This window comes from Carex rostrata, chromosome 21 (genome assembly GCF_964058835.1).
Source record: "Carex rostrata chromosome 21, lpCarRost1.2, whole genome shotgun sequence".
Classification (NCBI taxonomy): Eukaryota; Viridiplantae; Streptophyta; class Magnoliopsida; order Poales; family Cyperaceae; genus Carex; species Carex rostrata.
In genome coordinates this window covers 4,968,878-4,989,062 of record NC_135938.1, presented here as the reverse complement: position 1 = coordinate 4,989,062, position 20,185 = coordinate 4,968,878, and the positions used below count along the sequence as shown (strand labels likewise).

Below are 20,185 nucleotides of genomic sequence, written 5' to 3'. Positions count from 1 at the left end.
TATGATCGAGATTAACATGCATAGAAAAAACGCAATCAAATTCGATTTGTGTTTGCTGTCCATCAACTGCAAAATTATTAATTATTAAACTTGTTGATCTTCAACAAATTAATAAATCGGAACTCAAATTATATTAAATATCCCAACACGAGATAATTCCTTGAAATTTAATAAAAAAAACAAATATCCCTTCACATTGTCAGATTCATTTATACGATAACTTCTGGATTAAAATGACCACAATAGCCATGATATTTTTCCATTTTAGTGAATTTTGTTGTCAATTTGAGAAGCTCATGCTTTTCGCCGTCCATATAAAACAAAAGACAACAGAACTTCCATGATCAATATAAAATAAACAAATATTCTATTTATTTAAAAAAAGTATTTTTATTAGAACAAACAGTACAATATAAATTAAAAAAAAAACTAAAATAGGATCGTGCATTTATTTTTTTTCAGGAAAATTAGACCTCTCTTAATTTGTCCATATGAACATAAAATTGGGCCTATAGCCCACTTAATTTGTAATCTAATTAGGCCATCTAGTGACTAGTGTACTTGAAATTGGGTCTAAAGCCCAGTTAAGTTGTTATCTAATGGGACCATTTACTGACTATTGTATTGAAATTGGGCCTAAAGCCCAGTTAAGTTGTTATCCAACGGGACCATTTACTGACTGTTGTATTGACATTGGGCCTAAAGCCCATTTAAGTTGTTATCTAATGGGACCATTTACTGACTATTGTACTGTAATTGGGCCTCAAGTACACTTAAGTTGTTATCTAATGTGGCCATTTTATAGACTAATGTGGTTATTTTATATTTAACATGAAACTTTGCTGCTTTGAATTATATCAAACCAAGTCTTTCTATCATCAAATGTGACCATGTCACTGGGACTTTTAGCTTGAACATGAAACTTTTGCTCCGTTCAATTACACCAGCATTTCTCTCGTCACATGGGACTATTTTCGGTCTGATGTATTTATTTTTGGTCTTATGCATTCTCTTTTCTGGTGTCTTACAAGAGCGTACGCTACTGTTAACTGACTCCATGCATTATCAGGAAATAGAGCTTTTCAAATTCAATCCATATTATTTTTTGGTCTTATCCATTTCTCTTCACCTGATCCTTTAGTGATTTTCAAGGAATGAACCATGATCCTTAAGAGCTTTTCAAGGAATAAGCAGATCCAGCACGCCATTTCTCATCGTCATAACCCTTTAATCGAAGATAATCATCCAAGTATAAAACCGAATAGATAGATTAAAAGTTTGGTTTGTTGAAAATTAATTTACAAAATTACTAAGGAAGATACAGAAGTTTTTTTTAAAAAAAAAAAAAATCAATGAATTGGGAGGATATTTTGCGCATGATATTTCAGGGGGACCTACTGCTAAATTTTTTGAGGTAATAGATCAAAACCAAAAATCTACAAAGGTCTAGCAGGGAAAGTAATTATTAGTTTCTTTAACAAAATAATTTGTTTCCTAATTTACGTGAACAAATGTATCCATATTAGTACATCTCTTTACAAAATCGAATTCATTTTACTGTTGCAAGGCATGTATGAGTTCTGATCATGTTAAAATATTCAATTTATCTCTCTAACAGATCCATTCAACAATACAATCTTATCTTTCCATACAAGAAAGATTGTATAGTCCCCTTTATAGACCACGCAAATAACAAACGATAGAAGCAAAAGTAGAAACAATATCTAACTGAAAATTCTCTTCTTTAAGACTTGACAAATTCGTACAATATGATCTCATCTTATAAATACATGAAACTACCAACGGAAAGCACGTCAAAAAGAAAAAAAAAATATAAAAAAAAAGTTCAAGCCACATACAAAAAAAAGGCAGAAAAAAAACTAGAACTATGGTGCCAAGGTTGTTGCTTGTTCTAGGAATGTTAATTTCCTCAGTTTTACTGCAAGTAGATGCAAACATAGATTACGGCTCAGCACTAACGAAGTCTTTGCTCTACTTTGAGGCTCAAAGGTCGGGGAAGTTGCCGACTAGCCAACGTGTAACATGGCGTGGCAACTCTGCTTCAAAGGATGGAAGTGATGCAGATGTAAGTGATGTATATTGATAAGATGTTTTGTCATCTTTTTTCTCATTGATTCCTTGTTAACTATCTTTCCTTCTTAAAAGAATTTTTTTTTTGCTCTGCTTATGATTATTCATGCTTTTGTTCAACATACTTGTATATATTACTGTTGACAATAATTTTCCTCTAAAGATATAGCTGTAATTGGTAGTTTAACTTGCATTTTTTTTTTTCTGATTTATATGATCATATCACACAAACTTCAGAGAGAAAATAGGATGGCCTATTGTTCAATAAAAAGCTCTTCCAGTGCAAAAAATGAATTTTTGAGTAGCAATTTTGACTATTTGATTGTATAAAATCCCGCACGGTGTATGAAACTTTTTCCTTTGTTTTTGTAAATCTTACTTATCTTATTTGCTCCAAGAAAAGCATGCTTTGACAAGAAGCTTATGAAATCAGAGTTGGTCTAGTCTTGGTCTGTAATACCAATCTAGTTATTTGATATTTGATATATGTAGTAAAATTTGTTACACGTGTGATGCAGATTGACCTTACTGGAGGCTATTATGATGCCGGTGACAACGTGAAATTTGGCTTTCCAATGGCCTTCACAGTATCGCTACTCTCGTGGAGTGTTGTAGAATACGGAGGGAAACTCTCAGACAAAAGTGAGCTACAGAATGCTCTGGATGCCATTAAATGGGGCACAGATTATCTGATCAATGCGCATCCAGCACCTAACAAGTTGTATGTGGAGGTAGGCGATGGGAATTCTGATCATCAGTGCTGGCAGCGGCCAGAGGATATGACCACACCAAGAAATTCCTATGAGATCGACGAGTCTAAACCCGGCTCAGATGTGGCGGCTGAGACAGCTGCAGCATTGGCAGCAGCGTCGCTTGCCTTTGCTAAGTCGGATTCAAATTATGCATCTACTCTCCTGACCCATTCAAAGCAGGTATATAAATTGTCATATTTTATTGGAGAGAAGGTGAGGGGTGGAGGAACGAAAGGTTTAAATGTTATATATGTTGAGATTCATGGAATGATTACTAAAAAGATTGATTTAGTTATACAAAAAGCTTTGCTAGAAATTTGGAACATATACTAGTTATATTAGGTCTTGACATGAACTGGCTTAAAAGGAGGTTCTCAAATATCTAGCAATGAATATACTAGTTTACCATTTTTTTTCCTAAATAAATAATTAAGTTGAGAACTAATTTTGTTGAAGAAAGTTTCTGCTTCTCTCAGATTGAAATTTATCACTCACATAAATATTTAGTATGCATGTAGATCCTATACGGGATAATGGGATCATCCTTACAAAGGCCTAAACACTCATCATCGCCACCAAGGAAACAGTATTAGTACCACTTCTCTTTATTATTTTCTTAATTTTCTATTGTTTATATAAAAAAAAATTTCAGCTGTTTGATTTCACAAGAAATCATAGAGGCTTGTATCAGAATAGCGTGCCAGTAGCAGGGTCATTTTACTCTAGCAGTGGAGATGATGTAAGTGACACTCTGTACAGAGTTCTTTGAGTTTTGCATACTTGTTTTAAAAATTTCCTTAAAAGTTCAAAATTCACACAAAAAATCCAATTTCTGTACCAGTTGAGATGACATGATCGGTACGAAGCTTGCTTCAATTTGCAGCTGTGAATTTATAATGTGTGGTGATGAGATGATTGTAAACATATTATCAACTTCAAGATCTAAATAGTTGCAACCAATATTTCAATGTTCCTTGATTGTTTATGCTTGTATTTGTTTTAAAGGTCCTAAAGAAATTAGAAAGAATAAGAAAAAAAATTCTGGAGCTAGTACAAAGTTGCTAATTCATACTTACCTGACAGGATGAAATTGCATGGGCTGCCGCATGGCTCTACACCGCAACTGGGGACTTCACCTACAAAAATTTCATCACATCTGGAAATAATGGCGGTGCACGTTCTGAATTCAGCTGGGACGACAAATTTGTTGGGGCACAAACACTAATCTCAAAGGCAAGCTCATTTACAAATTTGAATCAAAATTGGACTTCTCAAGCTGCATTGTTGAAACCAACCAGAGGAAATAACAAAGTATGATTATGGCAATAAATAATATAACATGGCAGATGATTTTAGAAGGTAAGTTGTCAGACAACGGCATGTGGGCCCAGCACAAGAGCAACCTGGGCCAGTTCATCTGTAATGTGCTTCAAAAAGGATATGGTAACACTCAGAAAAGCCCCGGTGGCCTGTTGTGGTTTCATTCATGGAACAATTTGCAATATGTCACCTCATCAATGCTTGTTCTTTCGATCCATGCCGACCACCTGGCAGCAAAGGGCACAACCCTGCAGTGCCCATCTAGCAATGTCTCTCCCCAGGAAATTATCTCGTTTGTGAAATCTCAGGTAATTTCTGTAAGAAATTAGTTGATTAAATTTGCTGAAAGGTGAAAGCATGTACGGTATTTTCGGAGCAAAGACTAGGTCTTAAGTGTGACTTCTTTAACTCTGTTGGTCCTAGTTGAGTTAGAGAGCTGGGCCTTGTTTTTTATGGTTTTTGATTAAATTTTTTTTGTTATAATTTCATGCATTTATCTTCATTTGGAACAAAAAAGGTCTGGAAACTGTGTTTATGTACTATTCTCAGTTTGTGTTTTCTTCACTTCTAAAACAAAGAAATTTGTAGAAGGTAATCTAAATTTAATTGCTGCCCTTTTCAGGTGGATTACATACTAGGTCAAAACCCAAAGAAGATGAGTTACATGGTTGGATTTGGGTCAAGCTACCCCCTTCAGGTGCACCACAGAGGCGCGTCGATTGTTTCAATCAGGAAAGACAGCTCGAATGTCACATGCCACGGTGGCTACGACGGTTGGTTTTCAAAAAATGCTCCAAATCCTAATGTGATTGATGGTGCAATTGTTGGTGGTCCCGATGCGAATGACCAGTACTCCGACATTAGGTCAAACTATCAGCAGGCCGAGCCGGCTACTGTCAACACTGCCCCTTTTGTTGGAGTGCTAGCAAGATTTGCATGAACTCTTTCTTCAAGTGGCTTGTGCAGTTTGAATTGAGAAATGATTATATAGGTTTACTAGTCTCAAAAACATGTTCAAATAATGTGATGTTGCAACTATGAGGTACACATTTTGTATTAATATGTTAGCTTGCAGTATTATAATAGAAGTATGATGCCTTTTTTTCGAAAAAATAAAAATAATAGAAGTATGAATTTCCAAGAAATTCTTTTGTCACAGATCCGCATGTGCATTTTTTTTTTAACTCCAAAAAACGTTTTTAATAGACCAGCATGAATGCTTTATGCTTATTCAGTAAAAACTGTGGCATTGCTCCAGTTATTTTGAATATTATCAAAGAGTTAGTTGTAAAAGCGTAATTTTGCATAAAGTTTTTACTGAATAAGCATAAAGCCACAGTTTTTCACGACATCGTATAAAATTTATATTTTATTGTAACTGTGCGTTTGAGTAGTAGGGGCTTAGTTGTAATTTACATGTCTAAGTAATTTTGCAGAAGTTCCATTAAAAGCCTCAAAGTGATACATGCTTGGCAGCCTCTGCTAAGTTCTCAGAAAATAAAAAAGCCACAAAAGTGGAAACTGGATCCCCTCTGAAGAAATGCAGAGTATTGTTTTTTGTATATTTCTTCACTTTATCCCCTCTTGGAAAACCTAAAACTCAAAAACTTCAACACGAAGGGCCACAGTTCCTTTATTAATTTTCAATTGAAAAACCTCAAAAGTAGGGTTGCTATCCCATTATGTAAAAAATGAAAAAAAAAATTACTAATTTTTTAAAAAACTTTTTTGAGTAAAACAAAAAAACTAGCATGTGAGCTTGCAAACAAGGCAGCGCCAGAGCAATTACTCATCCAGAAGGTAGTGCTAGAGCATTTCTCATCCAGAATTCCAAAAAAGAAAGAGAAAGAAAGAGACAAGAAACAAGCTAACAATTATTTAACAAGCTTGCAATAACACACCAGAAAATTACCAATCTCAAGCACACTCTTGACAGACAACAAACTATATTTTTATAAAACCAGCTAAGTATCCCTAGTACCTGTTACAAATGATTTGGAATCAAAGAGCTGCAAGGCAATTACTGATAACCTCAGCACCAAACTCCAATTCCTCCATTGAAATAACCAGAGGGGGCACCAGCCTCACCACATTTCCTTTCCCAGCCGTCAGAACCAGCACACCATTCTCCAGACAAGCATCGACCAACCCAGCAGCTGGCATATCCAACTCAATCCCCACAATAAGCCCTGCGCCTCTGATCTCCTTTACATGTGTGTTCCCCTTCAATTTCTTTGCAAGCAATTCTTTCAAATGATTTCCCTTCTTGGCCACGTCAGATAAGAAAGAGGGAGTGTTAATTTTGTTAAATACAGCCAAGGCTGCATTGCAAACAAGTGGACTACCGGCAAAGGTGCTACCATGATCCCCTGGATTGACAGCTGATGCAACCTTTTGTGTGGTAAGTACAACACCAATAGGTAGGCCATTGGCAAGTGGTTTGGCAAGCGTCATTATGTCAGGGTAGATGCCGTATGCCTCGTGAGCCCATAGATGACCTGTTCGGCCTAACCCGCATTGGACCTGCAATTTAATATTTTTTCATAGAAGATCTATAATAGTGAATAACAGACAAATTGCTTGCCATCAATATGCAGCACCAAAAAGTTGATGATGATTTTAGTGTTATGAAATCTAACTTGTATAAATAATTTGTTATGGCCCGAATCTCTCAGTCCCCTTCTATCTCTCCCTCTCATTCCCTCTGACAAAAACTCGAACCACTGGTTCCTTCTCTTCTATATTTGAGTGGATCTAGGTAAGTAAGGCTTAGTCACATGCCCTTCATTTGCATCATCTTGCCTCTCTTCTTCCACACTTTTGACATTGCTAGTTAATTTAATAATACCAGGTGAATCTCTTACGTCCCCCCTCCTTTTTTTTTTCCCCCCTCCGTCCTCATTCCCTCTTTCAAGGTACTAAATTTAACTCAATTTGTACTCAAATTAAGCACGCTCATAATTAAAATGACATTAACCCAATTTATCAGGTTTTATTTAATAATAGCTAGTACATTACCAGCAACTCAGTTCATTGTTCTTCCTCCAGACAACGATGTAACAATTCATTAGAATATAACAACGAAACTCAGTTGTAGAAAAACAATACTTCTAATCCAAGGCAACCATTTCACCTAAAGATAGTTTAAATCAAGAAATTTTATACCTCATCAAAAACTAATAAAGCCCCAGCATCATCACAGACACTCCTTAATCCCGATAAGAACTCCTTAGTTGCACTATGAATGCCTCCCTCCCCTTGCAATGGCTCCACAAAAACAGCTGCAACATTCCCCTTCTTAACCAATCTTGCCACCTCCTCCACATTTCCATACTCCACAAAGGTGACACCTGGCATGATCGGCTCAAAGGGAGCTCGGTATTGTTCTTTACTGGTGAGTGCCAGAGCACCAAGAGTGCGACCATGGAAGCAGTTTGAGAAGGCAATGAACTCAGTCGGTGGGTTGGTGGAGTCATGGTGACCGTGTCGGTGGTACTTACGGGAGAACTTTATTGCCGCCTCATTGGCTTCTGTACCAGAGTTCGAAAAGAATACTCGATCCGCAAAGGAGCACTCGATGAGTCGCTTTGCGAGTTCAACCTATCAATTACATCCAATGTTAGTCTTTGTTTTTCTTTTTTCTTTTTTTATATCTTGGTTTTGGGTTTAATTGCACAACTGAAGGTAGCCAGGGTTCTTATTGGAAACTGACTGCAGAATTTATCATTTGAGGCTCGCTGAGGTTAATTGGGAGTAATTTGCAAAATTGGTACAATTTATACAATTTTTACCTGACTGATAACACACTTCACCACCTATCATTTAAGGACTCACCATTTAAAAATTGTATTCCCGGCTCCTATGTCAGAAAATCCATAGAAGTTGAAGCTAATACTTCTAGAAAAAACTGCAGGTCTGGTCATGTACTACATGGTTCAGAATAAATGGTTGAAAGGTTTTAGGGTTTTAGCACAGTGATGCAAAGGAGCTATGTGTAGTCCATAGTCTTTGAATCAATAACATATAATACATTCCTTTCATTACTTAATCTACACTTATAAGGGGGGGTCCAAGAAAGTAACTGTAATATAAACCAAAAAGATATTCCCAAATCCCCAAGTTTTCCAACAAAGAGATATTGAAACCCACCTGAGGCTTTGAATAGAAGACGTTGCTGACATGTGCAAGTTTGCTAGCTTGATCAATCACGGCCTTTAACCAATCAGGATCTGCATGGCCGAGCGAATTAACCGCAATACCAGCTGTCATGTCTAAGTATTCCTTCCCATCCAAATCATACACTTTGCATCCAATCCCCCTCTCCAGTACAACTTGGGTCCGCGCGTAAGTCCCCACCATGACACTCTTATCGGCCTCCATCAACTCCTTGCTCGCATGAGAAACTGAGGTTGAGTTGGCGGCTGTAACGGGTTTGGTTGTGACATCTGAGACTAGGCATGAGGAGATTTTGACGGCGTGGGGTTTAAAGGACAGACCTTTGTTATTCTTAGATGGTATTGAGAGAGAAGAGTGAATGGTGTTGAGAGATTGGAGGCGAGCCATGGAAGTAGTGCAGCACTGGTATTCTAGTAGAGAAATCGATGTGTACTGGTGACGAACGGAGATGAGTCGGCGGAAGTTGAACAAAGACTGGGGTAAAGATATTGACAAAGAATTTTTTGCTTGCGCACGACTCTTATACAGTGCTGTTTGTGTCTCTAGCTCTATTATCCGTGCGCTGCGTGAAGCAAAATTTACTCTGTCAATATATTTACCCAAATTTGACTGGGCCTCAGAGTCTTATTATTGGGTAATTAATTTTGTTTATTATGGTAATTTGGTGATTTATGCGGAATTGGCCCCACTGTACCAGATAAGGGAACGACAGCCCTCGGCCCTGTACGAGAGAGAGAATATTAGCCTTTTTCTCGTTCTTCGTTATCTCTCTCGATTTTTTTTTATAATATTGGATTTCAAGAGAGAGAATATTAGCCTTTTTCTCGTTCTTCGTTATCTCTCTCGATTTTTTTTTATAATATTGGATTTCAAAATATTTATACAAAATACAAATGCGAATTAATTATAATATTTTAGAACTGAACTTTATAGTTAACACTTGACAGCGTTTGACAGAAAAATGACTGCTGTCGTTGGTTGATAGCGTTCTGAGATATTGCAAAAATCTATCAATAATGATGTTTTTGTCTTAATTCGCGAATCTTGTCTCTCTTTTTTTGAGCTGGACTGCTGCAGTCAAGTTGTGCATTGAACAAAACGATGTCTATTCGCGAATCTTGTCGCGGCTCAGTTTTCACAATCCACGCCGCTTCTCAACGGGACGTTTGAGAATCTCAAATTGAGATATTGTGAAATAGCAGAAGCTTCTGCTTGCGTGTTTCTAGAGGAGAAAAGGAAAAAGAGGGAAATAAATCTACTATGATCTTAAGGGGATTGTAAGGTCCTAAAATTTCAAATCCATCCTTTTCTTTTTTGAGTTGTACAATTTCTGTAGAAGTTGTTTTTTTATGTACAAATTTCAAAACCAATGAAAAGTTAGATTTGGAATTTTAAGACCTTACATCCCCTTAGGATCGTAGCAGATTTATTTCCGAAAAAGAGAGAACGGTGCGGATCAGCAGATGCACATGCAGCGCATCTGTGACACTGATAAGTGAGGTCGTTAATTATGCCTTTTATTCTTTTCTTTCTTTTTTTTCTGTTTACAGCTTTTATCTTTAGTCTTATATATTCCTAATTGCATCGATCCCTCATGGTGATTTTAACACCATTTTTTATTTTATTAACACAACATCTTCAAATATTTGAGTTGAATGGGCAATTTTATCCTCTCATAAATGTCACGTATCTGCCATTTTTTTTCTAATATAATTATATGCTATTATCATTTATTACTTGATTGATTTTTATAACTGTCGGATCTTCTCTTCTTATTTCCTAAATCTTTCAAAAGAGGAGAAAAAAAATCTAAAAGACCATGAAGATTTGCAAATAAAATCAAATTGTTTATTTTATAAACCAATCTATTATCTTGCTCTTTATTTTTTTATATAAGTTTAATAAATAATAATATGGTATATGTATTTTATTGATCCAGAACATCACAATTATATTGCTTGAAGTTTTTTTTTAATTATTCTTCAATTTATGTACTTTTAAATCTATATATGTATTTAAATAAAATTGAAATAAACATTATAATTTCTGTTTAATTTGCAATAATTTGAATTAAATAGATGGAGAAGAAGATCATATGATAGATTGGACGCGATTGAAGTTCAGTGATTCATAAAGAATCAAGACAATTGTTTTTGGAAAGAAAAAAAGAAATAAAATGGTCACATACGATACATGAAATATTTGTATGACTATTTTATTGTTTGATTTTTCACTTTTACTATAAGACCCTGCCATATATTATATGGTAATATATCTAAATTTTGATTTCCACAAAAGAATAATAAACATAAAAGAAAATCATGTTGGATATTAATATAAGAGAAATATTTAGTTTTAGAAGGAAATAATTAATGAAGGATAAATTTGTCTAAACAATTAAAATATCTGAAGGTGTTGTGTTAATATCACAACCTCTCATGGGAGAAATGGACCTTCAAATAAAGTACATAAAATTATACAAGTACTATTGTGTTAAGTCATATTTTTTTTATTATGAATGTTTTTGTATAACGTTATGAATTTCTTTTTCCTGAGAGATTTTTATATTTGACGCTGATTTTTTTTTTTAAATATGTTTGTTAAACAAAACCCACTTCTTTTAGTAAAATAGAAAAACGGTTGTTCTTAAATGCAGATGTAGTTTAATTTTAAATGTATACGTGCGCTTAATTTCTTCAACATTTAAGATTTTTACTCGTTTTATCAAGGCTTGATTTTAAATAAAAGATAATTTTTAATTTTAGTAAAACTATTACGCTTCTGAGTTGATAGTGAAGTATGTATTTATCATTTTCCAAGGGTTTATGTGCAAAAGGTTGTTTCTGCAGAGTGAAACGTGATATGATCATTTTACGGGTTGTGCATTCAAATTTTGTTTTGTGTTTTGTCTTGCACACTGAGCTTAATTTTTTTTAGCACCTGTTCGAATATAGCATCTGAGGAAAAGGCCGTTACATACACCGCGACAATTTCAAATGAAAAACTCTGTGATCCATGACATGATTCTATGAGCTGCAAATTTTGATGTCCTATCAATGTTGTTTATGATAGCGTTTGAACTCAGCTCCAAAATATTATTATTGTTAATAGCATTTGTGCTTGTATAGATATTTTCTGAATTTGATGTCACGCATTTAGTTTCATTTTTCTTTTTAACAATACCTCACACCCGCCCCTGTCTTTGCAATTTACTTTGTGTTCCACACTCTACTCTCTTTTGCCCAAGAGGAATCAGGTTTTCTTGAGTTCAGCTCTTCCTCTGCCATAACACTCCAAACACATTGTCCTATCGTTCCATGTCATTTTAACAGCATCACATCACACTGATAGTAATAGCATGGTTCATAATGTTATGTTTCGGAGCTAGTGTCAGATTACCCACACGAAGAATAATTTACATTATTTTCATCACTATTGGCATTTTAGCTGAAACGAAACATTACATCACCACAAAAAACAGATAATAGCTATATAAAACATCGTGGGTAGGGGTAAAAACGGGTTGGATATTATTCGACCGAATCTGAATCCAGATCTGTATACAAAAATTAGATACAGATATCCCATATCAGAATACCCGTGCAGATAGTAGTTGGTTTTGAATTTTAATTATCCATATCCAAATAGTAGATATATACCATATAATTTACTATATATTATGAAAATAATTATGTATATATCTACGGATATCCGATATCCAATTCGTATCCGTATGTATCCGTCTAATATCCGATCTGTATCCAAAAAAAAAGAAAAAAAAAAAAAGACGAATACTTGTATGGTTTTACCACTATCTGATCCGTTTTCACCCCTATCGATGGGGATTAACTAGAAAGAATTTAGTTCTTCAATTTGCTTATGCAACAACTGACATTTAAATCTTACAACTCCTACGCTCAAAGTTTCTGAGTACAACGCTCCCAATGGAAATTATTTTGCAAAAGCACCCTGACTGGACAATCCAAAGGCTCCTTGTCGAGGATTATACAACCCTCCAGGGGGTAACCCCAGCTAGGAATTCCCACCTTTTTTAAAAGAAGTCGATAAAAAAATGATATACAGTTTCAATACAACAGTTCTTCAAAAACCGGGTCTACACTGCCTCCCCACTTCCCGTGGTACAGTTCAAGGAGCTTCTCGGCTGGTGTAACACCTGTCATGAAAATAACTGAAACTGTTAGCCAAAATAATTGCACTCATTTTTTAGCAACATTTACACAGGCATTTGTTAGGTTTATGCTCTCCTGCTGTTTGATTGCTTGATCAACTCTTCAGGCTAATTAAGGCCTCAATTGAAAAAAAATAAGTAAAATTATGCACCAGTTGGGTCCAAAAACAGCATGCACATGCCAGAATTTCAGAATGTTAACTTAAACTGAAGAATTTGTTATGACTTGTAAATATAATAAAAAGGTCCATACCTGTTGTAACCACTTCAGCTACTTCTCTTAAAAACCCAGATTCCTTGTAGCCTCTTCTCTCCAATCCATCCTGTGCGACAAAATAAAATTTTGTTGTAAGCAAACATTTTCAAGAATAGACCCTGAATATAAGTTGTTAGACATTATAGCATGATAAAATAACCTTAGCCATTTTCAAAACATCTTCAGCCACATGCCTCAAGAACCCATCCCTAAATGGTGTTTTCAGTCCAGTAACAGGTACCTGATAAACCAACATGCATTACATGCTATACTAGTTAATTCAAGTAACAACACACACAAGCCCATGTGCTTGGATTTTTTTTTTTTTACTTTTCAATGCTTGGAATTGGGAAATGCTCCATTCTTTTATTAACTTTTTTTATTTGGGTAAAATAGGCTGAACTCAGAAGACAAGTATACATTTTTTATAATTCTCCTTGCCACTTCTACATTTCGTTTCTTGCAAAGAGAGTATGCAATAATACATAGTGCCAAGTCATTTAACATGAAGTTTAGGTAAATTTAACTAATAACCTTCCTCCTTAACATCTCTCTTTCTTCATTTGTCCAATCCGCCGTCATATCTAAAATATTCTGAAGTGAAACCTCATCATACAACAAGCCCACCTATAAAAAGTAATAGAGTTAAGCAATGCACACAGATGTGGGCAATACATTGTAAATTGATTATCCTTCACAAGTAAAACGGGGAGATGTTCAGAATATACCCAAAAGGCTGGTAATGCACATAATCTCCTCCAGGGACCACCATCAGCGCCTCTCATTTCAAGGTACCTTTTCAACCTTACCTTAAGAGAAAAGTACCACATGTCAAAATCTCTCACAAAAGGAAAAAAAAAAAAAAAAAAGAATTAGAAAAATTAAAAGAAAGAAAGACCTCAGGGAAAATAGTAGTCAGATGATTTTCCCAATCATTAAGGGTAGGTAGCTCCCCAGGAAGAGGAGGCAGCTTTCCTACCATAAAATCCTGCATATTTCAAAATTTACCAATGTTTCAATTCAAAAGTAATGTTTTCCATAACTTTAGTTGTGTGCTTTTTGGTGTGAGAGAAGGGGAGAGAGGAAGCAAACCCTAAAGGACAGGCCAGTACAATCAACATATCTCTGATTCCGATACACAAAGTACATTGGCACATCTAAGGCATAATCCACATATTGCTCAAATCTGCAAAAATGAAGATGAAAGTACTAGTTGGAAATTTATGTGCCTCTGAAAAAGATAAGGAAAAAAAAATATAGTCAATGAGAACATGTTGAACAAACCCAAAAGAGTTGTCAAAGACAAAAGGAAGCATGCCAGCTCGATTATTATCTGTATCGGTCCAAATATGGCTGCAAATTTTGTTCAAGTTAATATCAACATCTATTTGAAAGAAAGACGTCTTAAAGAAAATGGGATGGTGAAACAACTTGACAATACCTTCTCATGCTAAGGAAGCCATTTGGTTTCCCTTCTTTAAACGGTGAATTAGCAAATATTGCAGTTGCAATCTGTTTATTAGATTAAAAGGTAAGGATATAAGATACAATTATTTAATTGAAAATTAAAAAATAAATAATGAAAAGGGCAAATTATACATACAGGCTGAAGGGCAAGACCAGCACGAAATTTTCTGATCATGTCCAGCTCAGAACTGAAATCAAGATTTACCTACAACAACAACCAAGCCTTTAGTCCCAAACAAGTTGGGGTAGGCTAGAAATGAAACCCAACCGGAGTCACAATCGGGAGGGATACAGATAATTGGAAAGAAGTAATAATGATACCTGAACAGTACATGTACGAAACATCATGTCAAGCCCAAGGGAGCCTACTTTGGGCATATAATTTCTCATGATTTCATACCTACCCTGTTGATCATGATAATATAATTATAAGTAACCACATTGGATATGTGAAAGCTTTACAAAAAAAGAATAGAAAAAGACAATACTTTCGGCATTATAGGGATGTCCTTAAGAGCCCACTTTGGCTGAAATCCAATCCCGAGAAAACCTATTCCCATCTCCTCTGCGACAGCTTTCACCTGTCAAGCAACACAAAATTGCTAACTAAATATATAAAATCCATGCAAGTAATATTAAAAACATATATATGTCAGGTACCAAGTAACAGTGCATACAGATGTATAGGGCTCACCTGGTAAAGATGTGAATTCACCTCGGCACAAGTCTGATGAAGTGTCTCAACAGGTGCACCACTAAGCTCAAATTGACCACCAGGTTCCAATGATATGCTTTGTTTACCCTACACACAAACAAGTGAAGATGTCAAAGAAAAAAAAATTCCCACACACTAATTGCCAAAAACTCTTGCAAATAATAAATAGCTTTTTATCATATTTGCGAAAAGCACTGAAGTTTATAACATTCACAGGTAACACGTCTGTTCTAAAAATACTCACAAAAAGAACAGCTTTTATGTTATATTCTCATAAAATAATTTTCAGTTATTTAGAGATGATGTGCCCCTAATCTACAATTTATCTTCCTCCTAAGCCCAAATCAAACTGAAATCAGCCCAGCAAATTATGTTCTGTGTACCAAGTTTATATGGATTAGTCACCGAGAAATTTTGGGGATGAGGCCCACAAAAAGTTTATGAATATGAGGTTCAAATATGAGAGACATCCATTCCAAATTCTGTAAAATACTATTAATTTCCTAAAAACCCACATGCTAGATTAGATGGGCTACAGTTTGTAGGAAAGCTTTTCCAAAATATTTCACTTCCAACTAGCTTTTCCAATACTAATTGAGATACACATATCTTAAGCAGTATCACCACATAAAATAATAGTAGTATATAATGATGGTAGTGGAGGTATAACAACGACAAAAGATAACGTGATAATTAAATTTACCTGCTTTAGCCCAATAACATAATCTCCTTCCATGATCTTATCCCAATCAAATCTTTCGGCAATCCCATTTAGTAAATCTCTTATCTGTTCATACTTCATTGGGCGTAAAGTTTCCACTTCAAAACCAAACTTCTCATGTTCAGTACCAATTCTGAAAAGAAAGAAAATATTAACAGTAAAGAAAAATGAGGCATAATTTACCTCGACATAATTAATCTTAACTCATAGCTCTTGTCAGTGTCCTAATATCAGTGACAACATAAAGGGGAATCAATTGGGTCAAATTGAAATATCTAAATCATAAGGCAGATCTGCTTAGATGCTCAAGGATTTTTATATCGCAAGTGGTATCTGTATTTAAATGCTGCCAGATAGGCTGCAGTGAGGACAAATCCTGGTTTAAAATATTTGTGAATGTTGTTTTGTTTTTTAAAAGTACCCCAAGTCCAACGCTTGTCACTGACATTTCTTGCATGGATATGGATTTTTCAAGACTGCATAATATATTTGAGAAGGTAAGTTATATTTACCATGTTATTTAATGAAATGGCATTCAAAAGTGCTCATTGTCAAGTGTTTTCAAATTTTACCAACATCTTTTAGAATTGAAATTCTGACACCAGATATTAGAAAACTTCTGATACAAAGCCTAATTTGAAAGGCATTTGAAGCTACATATAAAAACAATAGTAGTAAAAATCAAATTTACAGCAAAGGCCAGCTGCACTTGCACTTCAACTACACAACCTACCCACTATTGCAAAAACTAAATTTCAGGCATTAAAGAAAAATGAAAAGTTTTCATCTATGTCCCAGCAAATTGTGAAATATGTAATGCAAACATTATCCCCTTCTCCCTTTTTTTATTTTATTTTTCTTTTGTTTTTGTGTAAGGAACCCAAAATGCTCCTCCATTCTCCTTTATATACGGATAAAAGTAGCTGTGAAAAGTAAGAGTAGTTAAGGCTTCTTTTTAAGAAATGAGAAATGTATCATGATTCATGGATAGTATTTTTTTTTGGGGGGGGGGGGGGGGGGGGGGGGGGGGGGTATCAGTGGTAATTTCATAATTTCCAAGGCCATGTATGCTACCAATAAGATATGAGAAATGTATCATGGATAGTTAAAAATTACCTCCATTTCTCTTTCGGCTTGCATCCAGAGGCTAAGTACGCAACAAGATCCTCTTTTGTTAGTGGTTCTGTCCCAACCACAGCATCATCTGTAGGAGGGCTTGCATGCATTGCCAGTTTATTGCCTCTTTTTGCAATGTTATTATATCTAAAATTTATAACATTCTCTCCAAATCTGAGTTTTCTCTCCTTAAATCTTGTGTTCAGTGCATCATGGCAGTGGATTTGCTGGCTGAGTAGCAATCTCGAAGCAGCCACCATTGCTAGCAGCCTATTCAGGAATAGATGAAAAGAGAATAAGTTAGACTTGATTTTAGAAATAGGAACAGTTTTGTAATTCTGGAATATTACTCAGATTGGCACTAACATGAAGTGTTCTTTCAGCAATAATTTACAAAACAGTTCCTCGTTATAATGAAAATTAGCCTAATTAAATGGAAGGACAAGGTTAAAAGTGCCCTTCCGTAAGGGAATAATGGTAGCACAGAGAAGGCCATATCCCAGTATTCCAGCCAAATGCCAAAAATAATTCTAAATAAAACCAAGAACTCAGTTCCAGTAAGAACAGCAGTTCTCTTTTTTCACTGGAAATAGCATTATTCCACTGGTAAAGGAACAACAATTTGATTCCCAAGTACAATAAGATAGAATAGTGAAAAACAAAAAGCATGATTACCAGAAGAATAAGAAGATAATTAGGGTTTTTAGCAGATCTCAGTTTCAAGCACCATTAGATTTGAACAACCCAAAGTGCGATATAGGAAAGCAAATTATTTACCACCAGAAAAAAAAATAAAGAGTAAAAGGTTTACAGGCTACACGATTCCAAATTTCTTTTCTGTACTTGTTGTACCTGCATTGCCTTATTGGGTACAATCATAGGAGGAAAAGTAACCATATGCTATGATCATGCTAATGACAGAGATATTCCAATTCTGGATGCCCAGGAGTACAATTTGAAGCAAGTATTAGCTATTTCATGGAATCCAATATTCATAATGGCTTGGTTGACAACTGTACCTCACCAGGCTAAGATACCTATATCGGTATCTGACAGGCTTCTGGTACTGGAATCTTCAGTCACAAAATAACAAAGGATTGAGGAAATAATGAAGTAAAGCCTACCATTATTTATGCATGTTTTCACTCTGTCCAAAATATCATGATATGATAACAGTATACAGAAACGCCTCGTTTAATTAAATGGTTCAAAAATGCAAAAAAATAATAGTATATGGCTACGGCCTGCGGGTGTACGTCTCACACCACCCTTGGAAAGAGAAATCACATACTGGTAACAGTTCATACGCACTCATGGGATCCCAAAATTGGAGCGAATAATTTCTGTATCGGTTAATTAAACAGCGCATGCTAACAAAGTAAGTTATTAAAAAAAAAAAAAAAAATCAACATCAGTCCAATATATTTGAGATTACTCTGTGTGTAGCGTCGCTCACTGGGTAGCTTCAATTCTCCGCAGCAGCGAAGCGCAAGTGAAAGGGGAGGTGGTGGGGAAGGCCAGAAGGGGAGGGGTTGTATTTTCTCTTATTTCCCAAGAAAATCGCACATTTTGCAGTAGCGGTCTGCTTTTTGCTTTTTGCTTTTCTCCTGGGTCCATGAAGAAGGATAAGGACTAAGGAGTCGGTAGACATTTGCTAACGGGTAACCCGTGACCCGTTCCGGGTTGCCCGTTACGGGTAACGGGTAGGACGGGTAAAGGGGTAGGTCGGGTACGGGTAAAACCCGTAACGGGTAGACGGGTAAATTTCCAAAAATGTATATCCGGTCCGTTTATTACCCGTACCCGTTGCGGGTTGACGGGTACGGGTATCCGGGTACGGGTCCGGTCCGCCCATTTTTTTTTTTTTTTTTTTTCTGTTTTTTCCTTGTTTTTTTTTCTGTTTTTCTTTCCGTTTTTTTTTTCTGTTTTTTTTTTCAGTTTTTCTTTCAGTTTTTTTTCAGTTTTTTTTTTTCAGTTTTTTTTTTCAGTTTTGTATTTCCGTTTTTTTATTTTTTCTGTCTTTGTTTCTGTTTTTTTTTCCTGTTTTGTTTAATATTTTTTTTCTGTTTTTTTACAGTGTCGTATAAATATTATTACGTGTTTATAATTCGATTTTTATAATATGAATAGTTCGATATCAAATAGAGTATATATATACATGAAATTATCAAGTCGCGTCTTTATAATTTATAAATGAATAAAATTTGTACCTTATATATAAAAATTATTCGTACGAAAATTTGTATATTTATACGGCTAAGTACAAATCTATTTATTTATTTCTTTAAGCAACTCATTTTATTTTATTTTCAAATTCTCATTATAATTAAAACAATAAATTATAAATAATAATATCTTAAATTAATTTATTACATTAAAAATAATTATGAATAATTTGAAAACAATAGATTAAAAAATAAAAGTTACCCTCCTCCTTTATTCCGGGCTTGAGACCGGCTATGTAAAATAACATAGGCGGAGTTCTAACTTTTTTTTTGTTAGTAATTGTTCTTTAAAATGAATAATTTAAAAACTAATTGAAATGTTTAGAAATTATAATTTTTAAAATAACCATAAATATTAAAAGAGGTTAGAAAATTATACCGACACTACCTATCTAGTAGTTTGGATTCATATACCATTGTTCGTTTTCTTCCGCACCGTCTGAATCTGAATTAGGTTGAGGCTGCGGCTCGGTAACGCTTTCTTCAGTGCTTTGATTTGACCCGGACCGGGCCCCTCTTGAACCGGCGGTACAATTCAAAATTTGAATTTCAAAAGTGGGTACGGGTAAAGTTGGCGAGTACGGGTAACGGGTACAGGTAACGGGTACGGGTAACGGGTACGGGCAACCGGGTAAAGGGTACGGGTACGGGTAGGCGGGTATAGGGGTACGGGTTGGCGGGTAGACGGGTACGGGTACAACGGGTTATTTTTTAAATCACGTTCTCCGGTCCGTTTATTACCCGTACCCGTCTACCCGTCTACCCGTTTGTACCCGGGCAACGGGTACGGGTACGGGTACCACGGGTAACGGGTACGGGCCGGGCAAAACGGGTTCTACCCGTTCCGGGTTTAGCAAAAGTCTAGGAGTCGGTAATAAAGAGTCACAGAGTAGAACATTAAATTGCAAAAATTGTATAATTTGCCACGTCAGCAAATATGTTTTATAAATTTTATATAATTATTATGTTTAATTCCGATTATATTAATTTGATAAATTTATGAGATTAATATCTGTATTATTGTAATTGTAAATTGCAAGCTGGAATGATCTTTTAGACACCGAAATATTTATTTATACCACGTTTTATGTAGAATTTTAAAAATACCATAGCTGTCAATTCAATATGCGGCCTCATTCGTTAGAAGCACAGATCGA

General features: G+C 35.3%; 3 protein-coding genes across 4 annotated transcripts; 1 reads left to right on the top strand and 2 right to left on the bottom strand.

The window, feature by feature from the left end:
- The first annotated feature begins 1,888 nt into the window (after positions 1-1,888).
- Positions 1,889-5,232, top strand: LOC144573668 (endoglucanase 13-like). The gene is made up of 6 exons (XM_078323445.1): positions 1,889-2,086; positions 2,610-3,023; positions 3,496-3,582; positions 3,927-4,076; positions 4,190-4,471; positions 4,786-5,232. Exons 1-6 carry the CDS (start codon positions 1,889-1,891, stop codon positions 5,101-5,103), a joined length of 1,449 nt encoding a protein of 482 aa, XP_078179571.1. The 3' UTR covers positions 5,104-5,232.
- Positions 5,233-6,011: 779 nt separating this feature from the next.
- On the bottom strand, positions 6,012-8,820 carry WIN1 (HOPW1-1-interacting 1). Its single transcript, XM_078322685.1, has 3 exons — positions 8,313-8,820; positions 7,329-7,763; positions 6,012-6,686 (listed from the first exon to the last, which is right to left on the bottom strand). Exons 1-3 carry the CDS (start codon positions 8,724-8,726, stop codon positions 6,165-6,167), a joined length of 1,371 nt encoding a protein of 456 aa, XP_078178811.1. The 5' UTR covers positions 8,727-8,820; the 3' UTR covers positions 6,012-6,164.
- Positions 8,821-12,274: 3,454 nt separating this feature from the next.
- Positions 12,275-18,381, bottom strand: GSH1 (glutamate-cysteine ligase). Of its 2 annotated transcripts, none has more exons than XM_078322683.1 (16): positions 18,239-18,381; positions 16,804-17,073; positions 15,670-15,820; positions 14,946-15,053; positions 14,740-14,832; positions 14,573-14,656; positions 14,388-14,456; positions 14,226-14,296; positions 14,069-14,137; positions 13,877-13,970; positions 13,683-13,772; positions 13,513-13,593; positions 13,319-13,411; positions 12,945-13,025; positions 12,782-12,851; positions 12,275-12,513 (listed from the first exon to the last, which is right to left on the bottom strand). In XM_078322683.1, exons 2-16 carry the CDS (start codon positions 17,061-17,063, stop codon positions 12,425-12,427), a joined length of 1,503 nt encoding a protein of 500 aa, XP_078178809.1. In that variant the 5' UTR covers positions 17,064-17,073; positions 18,239-18,381; the 3' UTR covers positions 12,275-12,424. The 2 variants fall into 2 exon arrangements, with proteins under 2 accessions (XP_078178809.1, XP_078178810.1); XM_078322684.1 differs by lacking the exon at positions 18,239-18,381 and adding an exon at positions 17,479-17,502.
- Positions 18,382-20,185: the final 1,804 nt, after the last annotated feature.

What these genes read in the sequence shown, in the direction of transcription:
- WIN1 (XM_078322685.1), bottom strand. Translation starts at nt 8,726, where the DNA reads ATGGCTCGCCTCCAATCTCTCAACACCATTCACTCTTCTCTCTCAATA. An exon ending in TCTTCTATTCAAAGCCTCAG is followed by an intron (nt 7,764 to 8,312) that starts GTGGGTTTCAAT and finishes TGTAATTGATAG; the next exon opens with GTTGAACTCGCAAAGCGACT. An exon ending in CTTTATTAGTTTTTGATGAG is followed by an intron (nt 6,687 to 7,328) that starts GTATAAAATTTC and finishes ATTAAATTGCAG; the next exon opens with GTCCAATGCGGGTTAGGCCG.
- GSH1 (XM_078322683.1), bottom strand. Translation starts at nt 17,063, where the DNA reads ATGGTGGCTGCTTCGAGATTGCTACTCAGCCAGCAAATCCACTGCCAT. An exon ending in GTACTGGCCTGTCCTTTAGG is followed by an intron (nt 13,773 to 13,876) that starts GTTTGCTTCCTC and finishes TGAAATATGCAG; the next exon opens with GATTTTATGGTAGGAAAGCT. An exon ending in GTGCATTACCAGCCTTTTGG is followed by an intron (nt 13,412 to 13,512) that starts GTATATTCTGAA and finishes TACTTTTTATAG; the next exon opens with GTGGGCTTGTTGTATGATGA.
- LOC144573668 (XM_078323445.1), top strand. Translation starts at nt 1,889, where the DNA reads ATGGTGCCAAGGTTGTTGCTTGTTCTAGGAATGTTAATTTCCTCAGTT. An exon ending in AGGATGGAAGTGATGCAGAT is followed by an intron (nt 2,087 to 2,609) that starts GTAAGTGATGTA and finishes CGTGTGATGCAG; the next exon opens with ATTGACCTTACTGGAGGCTA. An exon ending in ACTCTAGCAGTGGAGATGAT is followed by an intron (nt 3,583 to 3,926) that starts GTAAGTGACACT and finishes CTTACCTGACAG; the next exon opens with GATGAAATTGCATGGGCTGC.